A 22,070-nucleotide genomic window follows, 5' to 3' on the forward strand; every position below is an offset into this window, starting at 1 on the left:
AGTGCTCTTAAATGTCTGTCAGTAAGCAGCCACATCCCAATTACCCTCTTTGTGTTCGTTCTTCTCTTTCAGCAACTCCTTCCCCAGCAATACTTTTCATAAAAGAACAGGGCACATTACTTTTCACATTTAAATCTTCAGAAACAGTAAGAAGCGTTAAGTTTGACATAGTTTTTCACATTCTCAAATCTCCTATGAGTTAATAAGCAGAAAAAGGGAACGGAAAGTCAGAATTGGATATAGAATTCAGATCTTTTTTTCTTTCAAAGACACATTTTATACAACTTTCAACATTTATACTTTCAAACAAAATGAGCAAAAAATACACCGAGTGCTAAAAAAAAATCAAAACAGAAGTAATACAATTTTAATTTCAATATTTTAAAATACAGAAATTGGAAAGTAAGAATACTAAATACAACTTTAAACAAGTCACTTGTCCTCCCCTATAATAACCAATGTAAGCTACTTAAAGACTTACAAATTTAAAAGAGAAACAAAATAAATACTGTACACTTTCCCTGCCTGCAGGCAAAAGATGGGAAATACTGTTATGAACTTAAAAAAAAATGCTCTTAAAGCTTCAGCATCCCATTTCCCAGCCACACCCCACTCTGTTGTCACACCGTGTGCTTCTGTATTCAAAGGACACACATGTGCACACATACTGACTGCCTATACAAACAGACAAGACACTACTCTGCAGACACCCCAAACAAGAAGGGTAACAGACACCTTGGACCATGGGCATAAAAATCAGTTAAGGAAAGTCAGTCAGGCTAGCAAAACATTACTACAAAACTAGTAAATACCATAGCCAACAACTGTCCCCTTTTCAAATTTCACAGATTTAAAACCCCTAAAACCAATACTACCCCTGCATCGCCACCCTCTACACCCCCATCCCCACCCCCAAAAAAACCTGCTGAAGCACTGGCAAAGTTAGACATTTCACAGTAAATGTGAAAATTCATATTATATAATCTCTTAAAATGAACCTTTTCACCCTCTTTCCACAGCATGAAACTGTTATGGCTTAATTTATATTAAAAGTAGAAAAGTCTTTTCGGAAGGAAATACAGTCTGCAAAGATGCATATGTGTTTCCTGATCAGTGCTATTTCATATCTAACAACTGCATGACTTGCTTTTGCAGTCAGAAGCTGTTTTTGAAAAATTGAGGTTATAGCTTTTGATTCAGTCTAACCATAAATGTAAGGCCCTTAGTTTGGTTTAGGTTTCTTTTGCAAGATAAAATAACCTTGGGGTTCACTTATCAAGTTACACCTCAGGTCCCTGACTATAATGTGGAAGTTTATATGTATGCTTTGTAAAAATAAAAGGTTACTTATGAATCTTAGAGGGAAGAAATGATTCTAGGCAAGGAATCAACTCCTCATTATATATCACACTTAATGCTGGTAACTGTTACCAACCAAAATCGACCAAAGAAATACAAGAGTATGTCTGGGTTACTTTATTCCTGCAAAATATTATATATTTCAGCACTTATGATCATTGTTTTGGTGAAAAATCTTGGGGGAAAAAGAGCTGACATTTTGAAAAGGAAATGGCCAAAATAAAACTGGGTGGAGGCAAGGTTTATCTTTATGATTAAGTTCCCTTTAGGACTGCTTTCTGAAATAAAGAAAAGTGAATTCAGAATGTCACAGGTCTTGCATAGGTAAACTACTTGGAGGTCAAGGGCTACGTGGTAGCCAGGGTTTATTAGTGAAATAGTGCAGAGCGGATAAACTTGGAAGAATCACTGAATACAGTTTCAAAAAGGTTTTAACAAAAAATTTAATTTTGCACTTATTAAGACAAAGCTTTAGGACACTAGCAAGGGCACCAAGGGTGAGTGTGAGAGTCTAAGGGGTAGAATGCAGGCAAGTGAGTATTATATTCCCTACCCATTACAAAGGGAAAAAATACCGTAAAAGAATAAAACCACAGTCACGACAAGCTAATTGCTTTGGAAATAGGCATTTGTCTTCTTAACGAGCTTACTTTAAAATTTGTTTATGTGAGGCTATCAAATATTTAATGATGTTCACTGAAAAACAAAGTAAAAGGGTTTTTAGTAAGGCTACAGTATTAAAATTCCATTACATTCCTCAGCAATGTAGTAAGTCCATTATTTGCACCCCTTTCTTTCCACCTGCCTCACAGTAAGCGTGTGACCATTCACCGCACTGGATGAGCAGAGCGTGTACAACGTCACACGACAGGGCCGGTCTGAGGAAGCAGGGTACCTGAGCTCTAGGGTCCACTGTGACCCCAGGCGGGTCACCGCGCTCCTGGCTTTCATCTGTCTCCTTTGTTTGCCGAAAACATTCTTTTCCTAAGCTCATGATTTGAAGCTCAACCTTCTCAAGACTGCTTTAGATAAAGGCCCAGGACATCTGAAAATGGCCCATGATTTTTAGCTTCTCTTTTTGGAGGGAGCAATTAGCTTAGTATTTACTGGGGGAAAATGAGCTTTTGAAAAATTTCCAGATTTACATTATTAAGTCCTCATTTCTTAATATGAAATTGCAAAATGCTTTACATACTGCAACAGTTACTTCTGGCAGTAGTCGAGTGGGCTGTACAATTACGCATCCACTCTTTGGGGAGTAGCCCTAGCGCTACAGAGAGCATCTCTTGAAAAGGGCAGAACGAACCTTCACCTTCGAAGATGTCAAGTCTCCTTTCCACCGTTACAGGGCTTTCTCCCTCTACCCAGCAAGCTGCTGGTAGCTAACCCTGAGCTGTCTTTGTTGGTTCCCACCTTCTGACCACCTTCTATTTTTTCCCTAGCTCCTTGGGTAGTTGCTCCATCATTTTAATTCCATGACTCACCTTACCTTTACCTAGTGCCTGGAGAGTAGGCAGAATCTGTGCAGCAGTACTGTCCTAATTCCTCTTCAAGCAAAACCTAAAACCATCCTGGAATTCCTTTAAATCATCTTGATGCTTACTTGGGGATAAACGTTCTCACTCTTATCCATAAACTATCTCCCTTCTTTCCACCCCCCCCCCCAACACTTCAAGCATGGACTCTGATTTTAATTCAACACCTTGTTAGAGGTCTTCAGATGTTTTAGGTAGCATGCTCTGGGCAGATACTTGATATGAAACAAATTTTGAGTAACAGTTTTCATTTAAGAAAGCATATAAATGTGCACTGTCCTTTGTAACTTAAATAATGATAAATTCTCTGCAAGTATAAAGTGTTAGTAATTAAGGAACGCTTTTCTATGTTTTTCTTAACCACATTTTTATCCAAACTTACAAATGAAAAAATCAAGACTCAGAAAGAGTAAGTGACCTATTTACAGTCACACAGCTGATACATAAATGACAGAACTTGGACAAAAACCCAGGTTCGTGCTCCCTTCCATGCCATATACCACGCCCCTCTATTACCAACATTAAACTATTGACTTTTGAAATGTTTCTTAAATTTTAAAAATTAAAAAAAAATTGACTTCCACTTCTACAGTTGTACATTTCAGTTGAAACTAATAAAGTTATGCTATTTTTCTTAATACACGGGCCCTCTTTTGCTTCAAGTTTGCTTAGAAATGAAAATAATACTGCTTATTTCTTGGAGAAGATACCTTCAAGAGCAGAGACCACAGCATCAGCTTTATATTCCCCCACAGTACTAAGCAGCGCTGGGCACACAGTCCTCTGCAAATACGTGCTGCCGTCATACGAGTCAATACAGTAGAGCTCATTTGAAAGGCAAAAGTCAGGATTATTAAAAAATAGATCAGATTTCAAGCTAAGTATTTAAGTCGTGACAACGATGGTCTTGTTTTCTCTGAGTTTCTATGATTTCAGTTGGAATTTTTAATTATGCTTAAAAATTAACTGATGCTTACGAGATTCAGTGTATTTCTAGGATGCTGAACTACTATAAACCGCCAGCTTTGGACTTTTTACATCATCAATCATTTCTGGAAAGCATATTATATGACATTATAAGTTACAGTACAGGGGATCCCAGGTTAACAGAAGTCACTTATTTGAATCAATACAGAAAATCATTATCTATTACTACTACTAAAATAGCGTATGTTAAGTTGCAACTGTTTTACCTATTTATCTGCACATAACTAGCTAAATGCCACCACTGTTGTCTCCTTGTCTAAGCTGCAGCACCTGTGTGGGAGAAGAGTTTATAAAGGAGACTGAGGAAAACATGGAAGGCTGTCTATTACAGCTGCATCCAGATCCTGGCTGCAGTCACCTCCAAGTCCAGCCACTTCCGTGAGATAAAGGGATGCATCATGGTCAGTAAGTTTAGAAGAAATTTGACTAGGCCACTCACTGGGCTAGTAGGCTGAATTTTCACCAGTTTGGAAAAAGATACAGGAATTGTTTCAGTGGTCAGATTATCTTACTGAAAGTTTTTTTTAACTTAGCCAGTTCATGGGCTAAACCTGCCAAAAATGAATCCACAGTACCTTCACTTAATACTTACATACTGGCTACTTAAAATTAGGTTTATTGGCCTAAGTACACAGGGCAGATACTGGTCACCATTTTAATTCATAAAAATAAATTGATTTTAATTTTTATAGCTAAAGAAAAGAAGTCAGGTACTTAAAAATACTTAGAGCTATGAAAAATGTAAAGAAAACAAAAGAACCCAGATCATGATGTAGCTGGAAGAAGGAATTATAATTCTGATTTCTTAAACCAAAACAAAATCATGTGAACTCTAACGCTAAAACGGTGTCTACAAAAAACCCAAACCATCACAATAATATATTGGGAGGTAGGAAAATCAGTCAAACCCCAACTTTTGACATCCTGAGATCCAATGACCAAGCAAATGACTGATTATACCCATCTCTTAACCAGTTTTGGCATAGTGTAGACAGAGTTTAAGTAGGCCCTTCACAGACATTTAGTATTTCCATAAAAATTATTTTTCCTGACACCTAGATAAGACCCAGAATTTGGTCCAGTCACTTGGACCAAAAAGGTTAATCCATAAGATATCTTGTATTTATTCCATGAGATATTGGAATGGAGGCAGAATAAGAAATATTTCTCTTTGAAAATACACATTTGAATGCAACCATGAAAGATGATGGCATAAATTTTTTTTCTTAGCGCTTCAAGTGATACTTAATACAGAAGGGAAAGTCCTGCTACCTTGCTGAGTAAAAAAGAGACAAATCCATAATATGGCCATATTACTTCTCCATAAAAATAAATTTAATCCTATTTGCCTCTATTTTCTTTGTAGAATTTTGTAAAATGTTCTTTTGTCAAATTTGGGAATATCTTCACCCCAGCCCCAGAAATCACTTATTTTTATGCCATGGGGAGGAAAAGGGTAAATATAAGCTATTACAAGCAACTGAAACCTGGCATTTAGTAAGAACTGTGCATATAGGAGAGAAATGATTCCTTAAAGCTCAACCAGATACTTAATCTCAATATGCACTGGTTAAGTTAGGACAGATGGAAGAAACTTAAAGAAGTACCCATTTTACTCCAAATCCGTATCTTAAGTAATTCTTTAGAAGGTTAAGAAATAAGAAACTAAACACACATACACCCAAAAGATCTACTCCAACATGCTTGCTTCTACACAACTTAATATAGTATAGTCCTATTATATTACGGCTTATTATGCAGATTTGAATATACTAAGTCAAACCACATCTCATTATTTTCCAACAAGTTAGGTACACAGAATAAAAGCATCATAAAATACAACCTCTGTGGCAGGTGCTCGCCCTGCCCTCCAACACCAGCAGTATGAAGAAGGCCCTCTGGAGTTACAAATGTATTTGAAAAACTATAAACATGACAATTTAACCAAACTTATAATCCTTTTCCCACAAGTAGGAAAAAGATATTAAAGCTGTTCTCTTTGGGACCCAGATATCCTCAGCAAAAATGAAAATGCGAGAAGCCTATTTTTACAGAATTAGAAGAAAACTGCAATGTCAAACGAAATGAGAAATGTGGGATCTTTTATGTAATTCTTACACATTGGCTGTGAAAGTGTTTCCCTGCAAAGAGGAGTCTTGTTGCGTCGTCACAAAATGATGGGGAGTGCAGAGGGAAGGTGGGATATACGGTGATCAACCTGGATAACAGTATGCACCTTGGATGTTAGCAAAAGCGAAGCTAATAGCTTATAAAAAACACATGAAATATATAAAATAAAATGATTTTCATATACATCTTAATTTAAAATAATTAATGCATCAAATCCCTGTTTAAGACTTTAACCTGAATATCAAATTTAAGAGTCCAGACTAGTTACTGTTACTGTGGCTCTTCCCCACACGTAACATACACACTATCAAAAATAATTTAAAAACTTTCACATTCTTAAATCTAAATTAGTGAGATATTTCTCCAGAAATCTTCCAAATAAATAGCTTTAAAAAAGAAAGAATTTAAAAGCTGTTAACTTTAAAAAAAAAATCTGTTAAATAAATTATTGATAATTCTTTACCCTACCACTGAAAATAAATCAAGACACTACCAACAACAAAATGAAATTCAAGCCCTGACAAGAGACCTGTTCCAGTTCAAGGTCTCTTTTTAAGGTTCTACCCTCCTTCTTCCTCTCCCCCACCAGGTCCCAAGCGGTTATTGCTGAGTGGGTGTGGCACAGTGAAAATGCAGCATCGGGTTCATTTTGTTCTTCAGGCAGTGTTCTCTACTGTACATGCAAACTGCTTCGGGCGGGGGCGCGGCGGCAGCTCCAGGCTCCCGCACCCCCCCCCAAACTAGTCTGTCTCCAAAGGAAAGAGGGGCCGCAACAGCAGCCCCGTCACACAAAGAATCGGGCATGGCCATTTCTGTTCAACTTCAGGATCTTCCCAAGACGTTGTTTGGCTGTTGCCATTCCTTTTTTTGGACGTTTACCTATAAGACAGCAACAACAGTGTAAATAATAGTGAAATCCATTCGTGACCAACAGCACCTGCAAGACTTAAAGGAAGAGCTGTACGGCAAGCAAGCCTTTCAGGTGGCCAAAGCGGCAAAGTCACACTCCTGGAATTCTGTTTCAAACCTCCCAGCTCAATCCGTGAGAGATAAAGGCCAACCTCCTTCACGTGACTTACCAGGCCGACCCACAGTCTGATCCCAGCCTCTCTCTCTTGAGCAGGAGCCCTGACCGAGAGTATCTCGCGTCAAACTGTGCCTCGGCCACAAAACTGACTGCAGCTTCTTAAATCGCCCACGGACTGTCTCTCACCTGGCTACCGTGGGCCATACTATCTCCCTGACCTTCAGGGCGGTCTACCCTGTCACTTCCCCAACCCAGCAGGGCTAAGCCCTTACCATCCTGGTCGGGACCTACCTCCTCCTCCTCTAGAAAGCCACTCCCAATCCTCAGGACTGACCTAGGTGGCCTTCTCTGTTCCCACAGTGACCTGTGCATACTGCCATCCCTGCGCCGTCCAGAGCGCATCAGGCTGGGAGCAGCTTGAGGGCAGAGACTGAACTGCCGCCGTCGCCGTCATACACGGTCAAAAATACCCTCAGCCTACAGACGTGTGAGTGTTACCTTTTGTTGCCTGGTTGCTGACAGGTGGTGGATTTGATGCAGGTCTCTTGGTGGGGTGAAGGGGCACTGAAAAGGAAGTTTCACCAACTGGCCTTTCTGGGCTTATGCTGCCATTATTTATCTGGCACGCCCCCGAAATCAAGCTTGAATTCTGCGTATACTTCCCATTTTGAGGGCCTGAGCCACTGCTGTCCACAGAATTCCTACTTTGTATCTTCTGACTGATTTCTGATGAACCCTCCTTTTTGATGCATTTCTGGCCTCTGCTTAGATCCTAAAAAAGGAAGGAAATAAGGCTGGATTTTTAGAGTTCCTTTAAGATAAGTGAGGTATTTAACCTCTCTATGCAATAGCAAGTCAAGAGAGAAAAGAAATAGACTACTGAACTTTGGTTTTCTTAACATGTAGCAGCCATAGACGACCACCCCTTCAGGATGGTCGTGTCATTCCAAAACCCGACAGCACGAAAGGATTCAAGCATTGAAGTTTTGCATCATAACTTAAGTCCAGAAGAAAACATTTTTGCTTGTGTGTGTGTGTGTGTGTATATATATATATATACTTTACATATATGTAAATTTGTATATTTATATATAACTATATATAATATCTAACATATATTGTTTATTATAATATGGCATTCTCCACATGTCATGACATGCCACAGAAGGAACACGTGACTGGGACGTGTGGGCCGACCATTTCCTCAGCATGTCACAGCTCCCGTGTTATCTCTCACGGTGTAATCCACTATCTTTTTTAGAATCTAACTTCTGTTAAGGTTCATCTCCACTGTATTTAAATTGCTTGCTAAAAAAAGCACCTAGGTGCTGAGCCCTAGGCCTGGTTTTTCTCTGACAATTCTTCCTTCAGTCCCTTTAAGAGATCACCGAAGGAACCATCAGGAAAAAACAAACAATGCTACTGATGGGTAGGTCTTGAAACCAATGGAAAGGGTCATGGCCAGAATTTTTAAAAAAAAGGAAAATACAAACTTAAAAAGAGCATGCTGAAGATGTGATGTTTCATGAAACTAGCATATGTGTGTGTGTGATGTAAAATAAATCCCGGATTCTGTAATGGTCAAACAAGTTTTAAAAACAACACTAGAGGCAAAAGAAATCTGATTTTCTCTAAGGTGATCTTGCTAATTATCTGTCCTCTACTTCTCTATTTTCAAAGACAGTTATAAAAACAACAGCTAGATTTAAATAATAGCTTACTTTTCTTAAAAAGATTTTATTTCTAAGTAATCTCTACACCCAACATGGGGCTCAAACTTACAACCCTGAGATCAAGAGTTGCGTGCTCTACCAACTGAGCCAGCCAGGCACCCCGATAATAGCTTACTTTTAATACTGAATCCTGTAATGCTAGTAAGTTATAAATGTTATGACCAGTGAGAGACTATAAAATCATATAATGAATAAATGAATTACTAATATTAAAGGATTCCTTCCTTGACCTTTGATTCTGGAGCATATTCTTCTATTAAAAGAACTTGTACTTACAAAATCTTGCCTTAAAAAAATAACTTGGCTCTTTTCTTACTGTAAAATGTGTAAGTATTTAGAAAACGTAGATAAACCAAATGAAGAAAATGAAAACCACCCACAAGGGGTGCCTGAGTGGCTCAGTTGGTTAAGCGTCCGTCTCTTGATCGTGGCTCCATCTCAGGGTCGTGAGTTCACGCCCCGCACTGGAGCCTACATCCCAGCATGAAGCCTACCTAAAACACCTGAGTCCACTACTCAGAGTACGCTTGGGGAAGAAGAAGTTAGGGGACTCTACTATGCAGCATGGTAATTTTGATCCTTTGGCTGGCATCTTCCAAAGTTTGTAGGAGGATGTCATATTGCTTTCTTGTTTGGTGCTACTGGTAAAGCTGTGGCTTTCCAAAAAGCTCTTTGGGGTTCATCTTGTTTGGTATAAGCATTAATACACTGAGATCCCAAGGCTTCAAGAGTCTTCTCTTAGAGCAAGGGCTCTTAATCAGGATTCAATGGACGGTCTGGTGTAAGGGGTGGGGCACAAACCATAAGAAAATGCTACGGAGAAATCAGTATTCATGATGAACATTTTTCTGGTAAGACAGTTGATAACTGTCATCAAATTCTTAAAGAAATTTACTGTCTAAAAATGTTCAAGAAACAATGTCAAAGATTAAAAAGAGATCCTTGTGGTACTTTCTTTTTTTTTCCTTCCCTTCTAGTCAGACATAACCTAGAAGTGTTGGCTGCCAGGAGTTTTTAACTTTCCTTGAATAAACTATTCTTTTCCAGATCACAGTCTATCCGTGAGCCTTGCGTTAGTTGTTACATCAGAATTCCTAAAAACGGATAGCTGTTCAAAGGTGCATTTAATTGTAAATTATTTTTTAGCTTTCCAGATCTAATGGTTATTTACTGGTTGCAGTAAAAAAATAGAAAGCAAAAAGAGAGTTAATGATGATCCTAAATCTTCTTTTGATGTTTCAAGCCTTGCATATACCTGAAGATGAAATCTGGACGTTGTATCAAACTGTTTAATCCAGGAAGAACTCCTCAAGTCTTGATCTTCGGTCTTGACATGGTACCCTAAACAGAAGTTTTAATTAAATTATCTCCACACAAACTTGATCGTAACTAGCAAAATTAACCTAATGTTTAAAACTAAAAGTACATTTAGGTCGACGTTTTATTAAAACACGAATATGTTAACTTATTATTTACTCATATACTTTTCACCACACTGCTTTCCCTCTCAAAAACAAAAGAGCACCAGCTCACAATCTAACATTTAATTCTTTCAAGTCTCTCAGAGACTGTCTTTATATGACAGGTTTTGTGCCAGATGCTGGAAGATCCAGAGTCAAATTCTATGGCCATCTGTTGTAGATGGAAAAGCCAAATGCAATATACTCTCTCTAAAACTGGTATATTTTTCCATATAGAATAAAGGCATATGTTTGCCTGAATTCTGTGGTATTTTCATAGAAGCCTTCTTTTCAAGTGAGGACCAAAGAAATCACAGGGAGAGAGAATGGTGTGGACAGACAAACCCAGACCTGAATTTGAGTTTTTCCATTACCGATGCATCTTTAGGCAAGTTATTTAACCTCTCTAAACCTTGGTTTCCTCTTACACAGTAAGTCAAGATTTTGAGATCAGACAGTCCTGGATTCCAATTCCAACACCACTGGAAAATAATAGCTAAGTAAGTACGGGCAAGTTCAATTAGCTTCATTAAGTCTCCTTGCCTCTACCTGTAAAAGTCTTACTACATACACCAAAAATGTGGTTTCAAGAATTAAGTGAAATGGAAGTCAGGTTGCCGGTATACAATTCACACAACTAGACCAGAATGAACACAATTTCTACAGCAGGCATTTGGTTTTAATGTGGTACCATCTTCTCTCCCATCCTCCTCAGACTTTCGGGCAACAAAATTTCTCCCAAAGGCACAGAGAACAAAACGCTACATGGCCGTCATTGGTACTGTCCCTGATTCTTCTCTTTCCAATACTTCTTTTTCAAGTAGGAGAGAGAATGTCCTCAACCAGAAACAGATCAAAACTTGTTTTCCCTCCCACAAAAGGAAAGAGGATTGATGGTTCAAGCCTAGTGGACCATGTAAGACATCTCAACACTCCTTCCATTCCGAAAAGCTTATGAAAGGGAATAAGTACTAAGTTTCTTGCAATAGCAGTGGTAGGATTACGCCAATGAACACAATTCTCTAGCCATTAATTCACATTTTGAGTTCTTATAACCCGCATCTTATATTTGTCAACATTATGTATTTTTTGGGCAACACGCTTAACACCATTTCCAACTACAGATGTGCAATTAACAGTTATTCATAATGTCTAACCTCAACTATGATTACAGAGCTCTGAAGCTGGGGGTCCTATGTTACTTTTTAGAGTCTGATCATTTACGTTTCTTACCACATTCCACTGGTTTATCACAGCGATACACCTGTCTAGCCTCCTGGTTACTGCTGTGGCAGCTGCCGGGATCCTGGAGAGAGTCTCTTTCGCCATTGCACTCTGTGCTTTGTATCTGCCTCTGTAAACATGTGGAGTAGTGCAACCCTGCCATAGACAACATGCCCTGAATAGCTTCTTCCTCTGTGCTCGTCGAGGTAGGACATTCCCTAAAGAGAAGGTAAGCAAAAGGACAAGAGCTTATTTCTTCTTTTGATATCTACGGTAAAATTTAAAATTAAAAAATGTTTTCATATAGTTTTTACATCACAATGTAATAAGACTACTAACCATCAGTAAGCCTACCTTTTAATTGGAATTTCACTTCTAGATGACTTCTGGCCCTTCTGAAGGAAGTTCCTCATCACAGTAGAGTCCTCCTTGAAGTTTGATGTTATTTCTTGTTTTTTTTCATCACCTGAACTTTCAGACTCTTCAGTGGTAAAATTATTTTTCTGAGATAATAAATAATTAAATGGAAGCAAATCTACGTAAGAAATCTGAGTAAGTCTCTACTAACCAAAAACATCGTATCAGTCTAGGCAAAGTTAGAATCTTAATTATCATGGAATTATTTCTGCATTTCCTATGACAGAGTTAAAATCTCTAGTAATTATAGTACGTAATTCCCTAGTAAAAAACATACAGTACAGGTTTTCTTTAAAGTAAAATGAAATATGAGAAATGTAAGAACAGTATCTCCATCTTCCCTCTCTAAAACCAGACAAAAGCTATGTTAATCAAATGTAAACAGTCAATGACAGGGTGCGTGTGTGCATGTGTGTGTGTGTGATTACCATTACAGGGAAGACCTTGTGCCACAAAGGTCATGGAGACAGGCTTTGGGAAAAGCTGTAGTTTATATTCCCCGCAGGTGAAGGAAAGGAGGTATCCTCTTTCCATCAAATAAAGCACAAGTCACAGGGGTTCAGGCCTACCAGTGCAGTGCAGTCAGGTCCAGAGTCTTCTGAATCAGAAATATCAGAATATTCTGATGATCGATTCCTGAGTTCTGATTTCACACTTGTAAAAAACCCTGCGAAGAGAAAGGAAGAGAGAAAAAGAGAAAGTCAGTGGAAGCTTAGGAACAGGGTAGTACCTTATGTCGGACTGGCTTCCGTGCAGGTCTCGACTTCTCCAGCTCCGTCCATTTCCAGTGCTTTCATCTTCTTCGTTCCTTTCTTCCCCCAAAAACTTTCTCCCAAATTGACCAAGATACAGATTGCATTGTACTCTTAAAACGTTCGTGGCATTTACTGAACATGATGATACATTCCTCATTTGCGTGGAAATTTTTTATTTCTTTCCAGAAAAAAACCTCCAACACTAAAATTGGCTACAAGATGCTCTTCACTTTCCCTCTTGCATTTTTTTCTCTCAACAGAAAACAAAAAAATAACTCTCCTAAACCTCAGAAGCACTCAAGTAGATGGTGAAATCCACAAGCTTCAAAACCAGGCTTTACCACTGCCCTTCTCTCCCACGTGGCACTGCCAAGTAACAAGTGTTTGCTAACTCCACTGACTGGCTGCCTTTCCCCTGGCACGTGACACATGCAGAGTCACCAACGACAGCAATACCCAATTTACTTAGAATTAGCAGGAACGGAGGTATTCAACACAGATGAAATGTTAATTTTTCTTGTCAAATTATCAAAGTATTTAACCACTTTTTAAAACAGAAGGGTATAAGAAGGCCCTGAAGAATGCTAAGAAATTAAGACTTCTCTCAAAGAAGAAGGATCTCAAGGAGGAGGAGGTGTTCCTATTTGTCACACTGATGATAACCAATCAGTTAGCAAGCAGAGGTCTTCCTGTCAACAGGCAATCAAACAGAACAATACACGATTACTAATAGCTTCAGATAGCTAATTATAGATGTCTCCTAATTCTGAAAACCATATACATGTTAGCTAAAATTATATATGAAACTGTATGAAACTTCTGACTATTTTATTTGGAATAGAGGCCCATAAAATGCACAAGCTATCATGTGACTCTTGTAAAAACTGTCATCTGACAAGGGTGTCACTGACCAGCACATACCCTCGTCACTAAAAAGACCTTCCTTGGGCACGACACCTCAGCTGGCATTCACGTTCACATTTCCCTGATGGATAAACTACTCAGAAATACTGCAGATGTTTCAAAAGAGTATTAGGGACATGACAATTTTCAATCCTACTACAAACTTAAGAACTTTAAAATTAGCAAGTGACTTTACATATTATCACATAGGTATAAGCAGACCTTTCAAAAGACCATTAAGACAAACATACTGTTAAGTGGTTTTTGAGACTCTTCATTCTCCATCCCCTCTATTCCCGAACTCTCTTCCAACTTCATTTTTGCCTTTTTTGTCCTTCTCTTGTCCTCCTCATTTTCACTATCTGCTGTATAAAGACTTGGATCTGCAAAGGGTTGTCTCTCATCCCTGCACATAGAGGGGAAAATAATCAAGTCACAAAACAGTGCAACATCACAGCCAAGTTCTATACCGTCCCCCTTAATCTCCAGTTGGAGTGCAGAACTGAGACACTTTCCCCACATCGGAGTCAGATGTGCACGGGTGGGGAGCAGGGATTAAATGAACAGGGGAATCAGTGAAAACTCATCTGTATGACACTTTTATCTGCTTTACGTACTTAATTATCCTTCCATTTGTCAGCAGTAATCGTAGATCATTATCTCTTGCCCTCCATTCAGGTACTGTGGAAGACGGCTGGAGATGTTTGTTAAATTTTCCATTCAGTTTAGAGCTCAAGATGTCCTTAAAAATATAAAAACAGAACTTAACTTACCATCTGCCCTCAGATATACCTGCCTGACTAAAGAAACCTGGTAGAGCGCCACCTCCCGCCACAGCCCTGCCTCCCAAGCTGCGCACGGTGTGCGGCTCTGACGCTAAGTGGGTCCTAAAACCAAAGCATGACTATGGTTCATCTTTCTGTACGGCCATTAACAATAAAGCAGAATGTAAATTTTACATCAAGTAAATTCAAAGACATCTGACTCTTGCAGAAAGCTGAAAAGCTGGAGGAGCAGCGCCTTAATGTGCTGGAATTCTCTTTTCCTTGTTCCTTCCCACTGAAGCACTAGCTGCTGGGTCCTTCCCGGTCATCCTACCCTTGACCTAAGCCCTCGTTCTTCACACGAGGCACTGTCAGCAACTCCTAGATCACCAACTGCTAGCCCTGGGGACAAAGGCCACTGTGTGACATAAAAGCACAACAACAGCTGGTTTTTAAAAAAGAGTATTTCCTTTTTGTGGAAATTTTTTTCCTTAATAATAAATAGAACCTTCCATAAGCTAAATCTTCTCCCAGATGGCTATGGGTTAAAGAGGTTCAGAACAACAAAAGCTTAAAACAATGTCAATACAATTATTTAAATGTAAAACCTTTAAGTTACCATTTCTATAGAATTTCTTCAAATATTTTAATTCAGAAATAATTCCATCTTATTCATTTTAAATTATTCCTGTCCTTTACTTAAGATGTGAAATGATGGATGATATGTCTTATCACAAACTCACTACCATGTTTTAAAAAGGCCCCGCCCCTCTCCCCTTTGTCCATTAAGCCAGCATTTCCCAAATTTGAATGTGTTTATTCTAACAGTTTCCCAGTCCAATAGGTGCCCATGCTAGTATTGCTGGGAGAGGAACAGGCTTTCTGCACCTGCTCTCCCCTCTGTTTCCTCAAAGCTTTGTATCCACTTGACTTCTTCCAGTATCCGTCAGCTCAAACGCCGCTACCCGCGAGGCCCTCTGACGGCCACGGCTAATGTAGCTGACCACAGCCCAGCCCCCTTACTCTCTCTCCCTCTACTGTTTCAGCTTCCTTCATAGTACTTATTATCGGAAATTATTTTAGTGTATGTCTTGTTTCCCATTCTTCCAACCTGAGCTAGAATGGAAGCTACACATTGGCAGAGACTTAAGTTTCGCTCACTCTGGTAACTTCCCCAGGGCCTAGAAGAGCACAGGGTTATTTAGTAAACACTCAAGATATATGTCCGCAAAGAAAATGAGATCTACTCAGCCTACTACACTGACGCCTAGAAAGCTGAAGCGTGTTCCCTGTCACGGACGTCAGTACTGTTGGCCCCTACAATGCTAAGCAGAGATTAGCAAACAAACATCACCAGACGATTCTTTTTATCATTTCTTTAAAGACCTTTCAAGAACAACCAAGTCTCTTTCTATAACCATGAAACATCATACTTGCCTCTTCCCATGGACACATCTCTAACCTCCTGAGGACCTCCCTTGTATGGAGCTCTAGGATGTCTAGGTTAGAAGGAGTTCGGACATTATGATCTCGAAGTTTTCTCATCTTTCGTCGGGAATGGTATGGGGAAGTTGCTTCATTTGAGGATCGTGAAACTGGACACACAGTAGGAATTCCCTGAGATTTAACTGGTTTGCCATTTTCCTCCTTTAAAAATTAAATTCAGAGTGTTTTTATTACAAGGGCACATATATACCTGACTCAATAATGGGCTGTAAAAATATTTTAACAAACAAAAACTATTCATATAAATAACAAAGACCAAATAGTAACACTCGTAAGATTCAACATAAGCTTTGCTGAGACCTTTATTCCCCTCTCTCCCCCACATAATATACTGTGAACATGTTTCTTTGATTTTAAATATCATTTTAAAAGCTGGGTAGTATTCCACTGTATAAATACAGCATAACTTATTAACCCAATACTTACTAGTAATTATAGGCTGCTTCCAGTTCTTTCCTATGATGAACATTCTTTCACATATATATTTGCATGAATCAGTAATTGCTTTTTAAATCAAAGTCACCAATCTGTGTAGTTTTAAAAATTAATTCTGTAAATGTATCATGAAAAGCAGCGGTATACTCTTCCCCATCCCTGATTCCCATTCTCCAGAGGCAGCCACTTGCAAGTTTCCTTTCATTGTAGTGACATAGACATAATTTTATGGCACATATGAGGTAACATGTAACTTACCATTTTAACATTTTTAAGTGTACAGTTCAGTGGCATTAAGGACGTTTCACACTGATATGCAACCGCACACCACCATCCACCTCCAGAGCTTTTTCATCTTCCCAAACTTAAACTCTGTGCCCATTACACAGTAACTCCCATTCCTCCTTACCACCAGCCCCTGGCAACCTTCCACTTTCTCTCTCTATGAATAGGACTCTTCTAGGAAGTTCATGTAAGTGGAATCACACAATAGTTGCACCTTTGTGACTGGCTTATTTCACTTAATGTAATATCGTAAAGGTTCATCCATGTTGTAGCATGGGTCAGAGTTTGCTTCTTTTTGCAGGCTGAATAATACTCCACTGTATGTCTATTATGTATATACCACTTCTTGTTCATTCGTTCCTCCATCACGGACAATTAGGCTGTTTCTACCTTTTGGCTGCTGTAAATGCTACTGCTACGGACACATGAGAAAATCCTGCTTTCAATCCTTTTGGGTCTATACTCAGCACCTGCAACTCTTATAGCTGTTTTTGTTGGTGGTGGTAAATTTGCCTCCAAATTTCTTTCTTTTTTTTTTTTTTATTAAAGATTTTTATTTATTTATCCGACAGAGATAGAGACAGCCAGCGAGAGAGGGAACACAAGCAGGGGGAGTGGGAGAGGAAGAAGCAGGCTCATAGCAGAGGAGCCTGATGTGGGGCTCGATCCCAGAACACCGGGATCACACCCTGAGCCGAAGGCAGACGCTTAACTGCTGTGCCACCCAGGCGCCCCCTGCCTCCAAATTTCTAGTATGTTTAAACTGTTATTTCTTGGTTTTCCAGCTTTATTATTTTTTTTAAGATTTTATTTTTAAGTAATCTCTATATCCAACGTGGGGCTCAAAACCACAACCCTGAGATCAGGAGTCACAGGCTCTACTGACTGAGCCGGCCAGGCCCCCTTTCAGCTGTAGACGTCACCGAACTCCTACTACACAAGATGAAGTTTCAGTCCTCGCACACTGCTCCTAAATGTACACATACTTCCTGTTCCTTCAGTAAACTGAACTCGGTAAAAATTATTTACAACCCAGTGCCACGTAATATATTATTACATTTCCTTTCTTTTACATCTTGTCTCAACTCTACAGCTGCTTTGTTTTCTATGTATCTATCACCAGTTAATCCCAAAATTCTTCACTGGGAGAATGCAAACATTCAAACACATTAGGTAATCTATCAATTTTCTATTTTTCTTTGGAGGCATTCCTCCTAGGCAGGAACGCCAGCTGAAGTACAAGATGCCGAGCTAAATCTGAATTTCAGATAAACAAGAATTATGGAGCCCTTCATCCTCCTGATCCAACCTGGAATGGCTGTTCTACGGGCCTGCACAGGTCATCAGAAACCTTTCCTGCCCCACTTGCACTCCACCACTTAAAACTGCACCCCCCCCCCATCGCTGGCTGTCACTCCGTATCTTTTCCCCCTTCTATATTTTTCTCCATAGCATTTGTCAATTCCTGATACATTAAAATATTTATGGCTAGCCTCTTCCTACTCCGCTCCATGAGGGCAGGGCCTCTATTTTCTTCAGTGCTCTCTGCCCATCTGGGTATTCCAAATTTGTTGGAAGAATTCCAGAGCTCCTTTTTTGGCTTATTTCCCCTCTTTTGGAACAGCACCCCTTCTAAGAGTTTCTTGAGAAGGGATTCATGGGAGGTAAATTTTTTGAGATCTTGCCTCTTTGACACCTTTTTTAAAGATTTCGTTTATTTATTTGAGAGAGAGAGAGCACAAGCAGGGGGAGCAGAGGCAGAGCGAGAAGCAGGCTCCCTGCTGAGCAAGGAGCCCGCTGTGTGGCTTGATCCCAGGATATACTCTCTTACACGTATTCTAAAATGTAACCACTACGTGGCACAGGTCTCTTCTCACTCACTGTACTGAGCATTCTGTAGGCAAGATGTGCCCTTCAATTCTAAAACATTTTCTTTGTTTATTCCTCTGATTATCTTCTCCTTGTTTTCTATGTTCTCTTTCTGGACTTCCTATTATTTTGATGGTGACTATGTAAAATGACCTTCAAATTTTTCCGTCCTATTTTAGTCTTTTTTTTTTTTAAACTTTGTGAGAGATTTTCCCAACGTTATTTTCCAATGATTTTACTAAATTTTTTAAGACAGAACGGAGTTTTCTTGTTTTTATTAAGATTTTATTTATTTGTCAGGGAGAGAAAGAGCACAAGCTGGGGGCAGAGGAGCAGAGGCAGAGGGAGAAGCAGGCTCCCCGCTGAACTAAGAGCCTGATGTGGGGCTCGATCCCAGCACCCCGGGATCATGACCTGAGCCGAAAGCAGATGCTTAACCGACTGAGCCACACAGCCTTCCCTATATTTTGTTTCTATTATATTTCTAGTTTCCAAGAACCCCTTTTCTTTCTTCTCTGAATGTTCCTTTGTTATAGCTGCCTCTTCTTTTTTCATGGAGACAATATTTATGTACTTTTTTCTCTCAAGGATATCAATTATATTTGGGTTTTGAGCTAAAGAACTTATTTCCTTCAAATACTTTTTTTTCTTTTTCTCCTTTATTTTTGGTCTTTGTCTTCAAAACTCTTCTTGGCTCTCCATGCATTTTAAAAGAGAAAGTATTAAAAAGCTAATTGGTTTCAAGAAATGGTGGTAAGAGAACTAGATAAACGTATGGGAGGAAAATAGTGCCTTAAATTTACCTTATGCTACACACAAAGATTCAAGATTAGCCATGCACCCAAATGTAAAGGCTTCCAAGGGCGGGGGAGTATCTTCAACCCTTGGGGTGGGCAAAGAATTCTTAAGAGAGGACACTAAAAAATACCAACTATAAATAAGAAAACAAATTTATAGATTGGACTTCTTCAAAATTAAAAATTTCTGCTCGTAAAAAGACACCATTAAGATAAAGAAAAGATAAGCCACAGGCTGTGGGTGAATATTCACATGAATGCGTGCATGCCAAATGACAAAGAACTTGTGTCTAAGATATATAGTGAACACCTACAAATCAATAAAAACAACATAATTTCTTAAATGGACGAAAACTTCAAACAGGTACCTCATAAGAAAAGATATACAAATAACCAACACACAAAAGGTGTTCAACATCATTAGTCTTTAAGAAAATGCAAATTAACACCACACTGAAATCATATTTCATACTCGCTACAAAAGTAAAAATTAAAGAGATGGAAAACACTGAACACTTGCAAGAATACAGAACAATGACAACTCCTACACACTGATGGTGACAGTGGCACAACCATTCTGGAAAACTGTGTGGCAGATTCTTATAAAGTGGAAATTCACTTAGGACTTGCTTGCTAACTCTACTCCCAGGTACTAATTACCCCCCAAAAATGAAAACATGTATTTTCCACAAAAAGACATACAAGGCTGTTTATAAGTTTTATTCATACCGGCCACATCTGTATATGACCCAAATATCCATCAACAGAAGGAGGGAAAACAAATCACGGTATATTCATTCAATGGAATACCACTCAGCAACAAAAAAAGAACTACTGGCAGATGCAGCAACATGGATGAATCTCAAAATCATTCTGTTGAAAGAAGCCAGACACAAAAATAGGATACACTGTATGATTGCCTTTATTTGAAATTCAAAAACAGACAAACCAACCTGCAACGAGAGCCACACAGGTTTGAATGGTGGTAGTTTATGGCAGTCTGACTGACCAGAAAGGGGAGAAAGGACTTTCTGGGGGTGACAAAAATGATTTATAGGCCTCAATGGCAATATTCGTTACACAGGCATCTGAGTTTCTGTCAAAACTCATGATCTGTGCATTTCATTGCATGTAAAAAGAAAAAAGCTAACTGGGAGCTCTGTGTGAGCAGGGCTTTGTCAACTGGTGGGTTTCACTGCAGGAAGCTGCCTGGGTGGAAACCTCCATTGGAAGGTTCCAAATGGTCACTCTCAGTGGATCATCTTCTTGGCCTGGGAGGTATAGGCCAGGGTGCCAGTGTTTGGAAAGTCAAGTGGAAAAAGAATCATTCACTATGTAGACTATCACTCAATCCTCTTGTTTTCAGTATGGTACCCATGTCCCTCAGCTGGGTTCAGTGTCCCAAAGTCCAGTCTCAAGTTCAATCTCTCAAACAACTAAACCTCTAGAGTTTTCAGCATGTGTTAAGATAGGGATTTGGAGATCAATTTGTTTCTTAAACAGACCTATAATCAATCCTGTTCTCAAGCCCACCTCCACTCTTACATTCAGAGGGTCCAAGCATCCCTAATTCCTGGCTTTTTGTTGGTTCTCCTGTACAAGTAAGACCTGCCTCTGGGCTTCTCCCTCTGCCCACACAGATTTTGGCTCTCTCTAGCCTGCTAAATCTGTGATCACTTGTATATTTGCTTTCCAGCTTCCAAAACTGCGCTGGAGTTCATCTCTATTATTCTCTTTGTCTTCAGGAATACCTTTTTTATTCTTTTTTTTTTTTTTAAGATTGTATTTATTTATTTGATACAGAAAGAGAGAGCAAGCACAAGCAGGGGGAACAGCAGGCAGAGAGAGAGAGAGAAGCAGACTCCCTACTGAGCAAGGAGCCCGACGTGGGGCTCAATCCCAGGACACTGGGATCATGATCTGAGCCAAAGGCAGACGCTTAACCGACTGAGCCACCCAGACGCCCCAAGGAATATCTTTTTTATTCTTTTACTACCATTTTAGTTCCAACAGGTGAGAGCAGGAAGCAGGTATGGTCCATCTACCAAGTTTAATTAGAATCCTCTTATTCATTTTATTAAAGGGAAAATGCTCAATTAAGGGATATGCCATTTAGAAAGCACAAACTAATTTATATTTCCTAACCAGGAGGACAAGAATATAGAATGTTATCTCTGTCCATTAGATAAATGATCATATGAAATCATAAATTATTTGGCAAAATGTGGCTGATACTTTTTCACACACTGAGAACATTTTTCATATCTTTATTGGATTGGCATTTCTATTTCTTCTTTAGTGAAATACCTGTTTATTTTCTTTGCACATTTTTCTACAGCCATTTTGCTTCCTTTGGACTCTCAACCCTCCAATTAAAAAAACAACAACAACACATTGTTGGCTACTTTTGCCCAATTATTCTTGCAGGTATAACTCAGCATTTTAAATGTGTAATGTTAATTTAGAATTGACGTACTCTAGAAATGACATTTATTCAACTACTGTTTCACTTCCCTTAGTAAAGATTTATAGTTTTTTTCATACAGACCCACACCTTTCTTATTGAGTTTACTCTTAGTTTTGGTTGTGATATTGAGATTTATATATTTATACATCTACATATATGTTTAAGATTATATATGTGACTTTTGATTTAAAAATCTACTTATATGCAATCACTACTACTCTTTAAAAATAGAAAATATTTTTCTGCCATATCTGAATAAACTGAAAATTATATGAAATATTCTATCCAAGGATATTAAACACAGCATTTCATTATTTCTTAGATATATACCTCCTCCACTCCCCAAACACAGCCCTAATCTGTTAAATTACCAGTTAGCCTCCATTCCTCCACTTAATTTCCTTTCAGTTCAAGCTA

The 22,070-nt window shown here is 38.9% G+C and overlaps 1 protein-coding gene across 1 annotated transcript in view; it reads right to left on the minus strand.

Annotated features, from left to right (window-relative positions):
- Positions 1 to 233: 233 nt before the first annotated feature.
- Positions 234 to 22,070, minus strand: part of KDM7A (lysine demethylase 7A) — an 84,705-nt gene continuing 62,868 nt past the window's right edge. Inside the window, exons 12-20 of the mRNA XM_048212799.2 lie at positions 15,732 to 15,941; positions 14,148 to 14,272; positions 13,782 to 13,936; positions 12,442 to 12,539; positions 11,810 to 11,958; positions 11,465 to 11,673; positions 10,027 to 10,112; positions 7,537 to 7,810; positions 234 to 6,890 (exon numbers count right to left, since the gene is read on the minus strand). Of these exons, the coding sequence (XP_048068756.1) occupies positions 6,796 to 6,890; positions 7,537 to 7,810; positions 10,027 to 10,112; positions 11,465 to 11,673; positions 11,810 to 11,958; positions 12,442 to 12,539; positions 13,782 to 13,936; positions 14,148 to 14,272; positions 15,732 to 15,941 (1,401 nt within the window). The 3' untranslated portion in view covers positions 234 to 6,795. The remainder of the gene's footprint in view (positions 6,891 to 7,536; positions 7,811 to 10,026; positions 10,113 to 11,464; positions 11,674 to 11,809; positions 11,959 to 12,441; positions 12,540 to 13,781; positions 13,937 to 14,147; positions 14,273 to 15,731; positions 15,942 to 22,070) is intronic.

Source organism: Ursus arctos, unplaced genomic scaffold, assembly GCF_023065955.2.
Source record: "Ursus arctos isolate Adak ecotype North America unplaced genomic scaffold, UrsArc2.0 scaffold_3, whole genome shotgun sequence".
In the NCBI taxonomy this organism is placed as follows: domain Eukaryota; kingdom Metazoa; phylum Chordata; class Mammalia; order Carnivora; family Ursidae; genus Ursus; species Ursus arctos.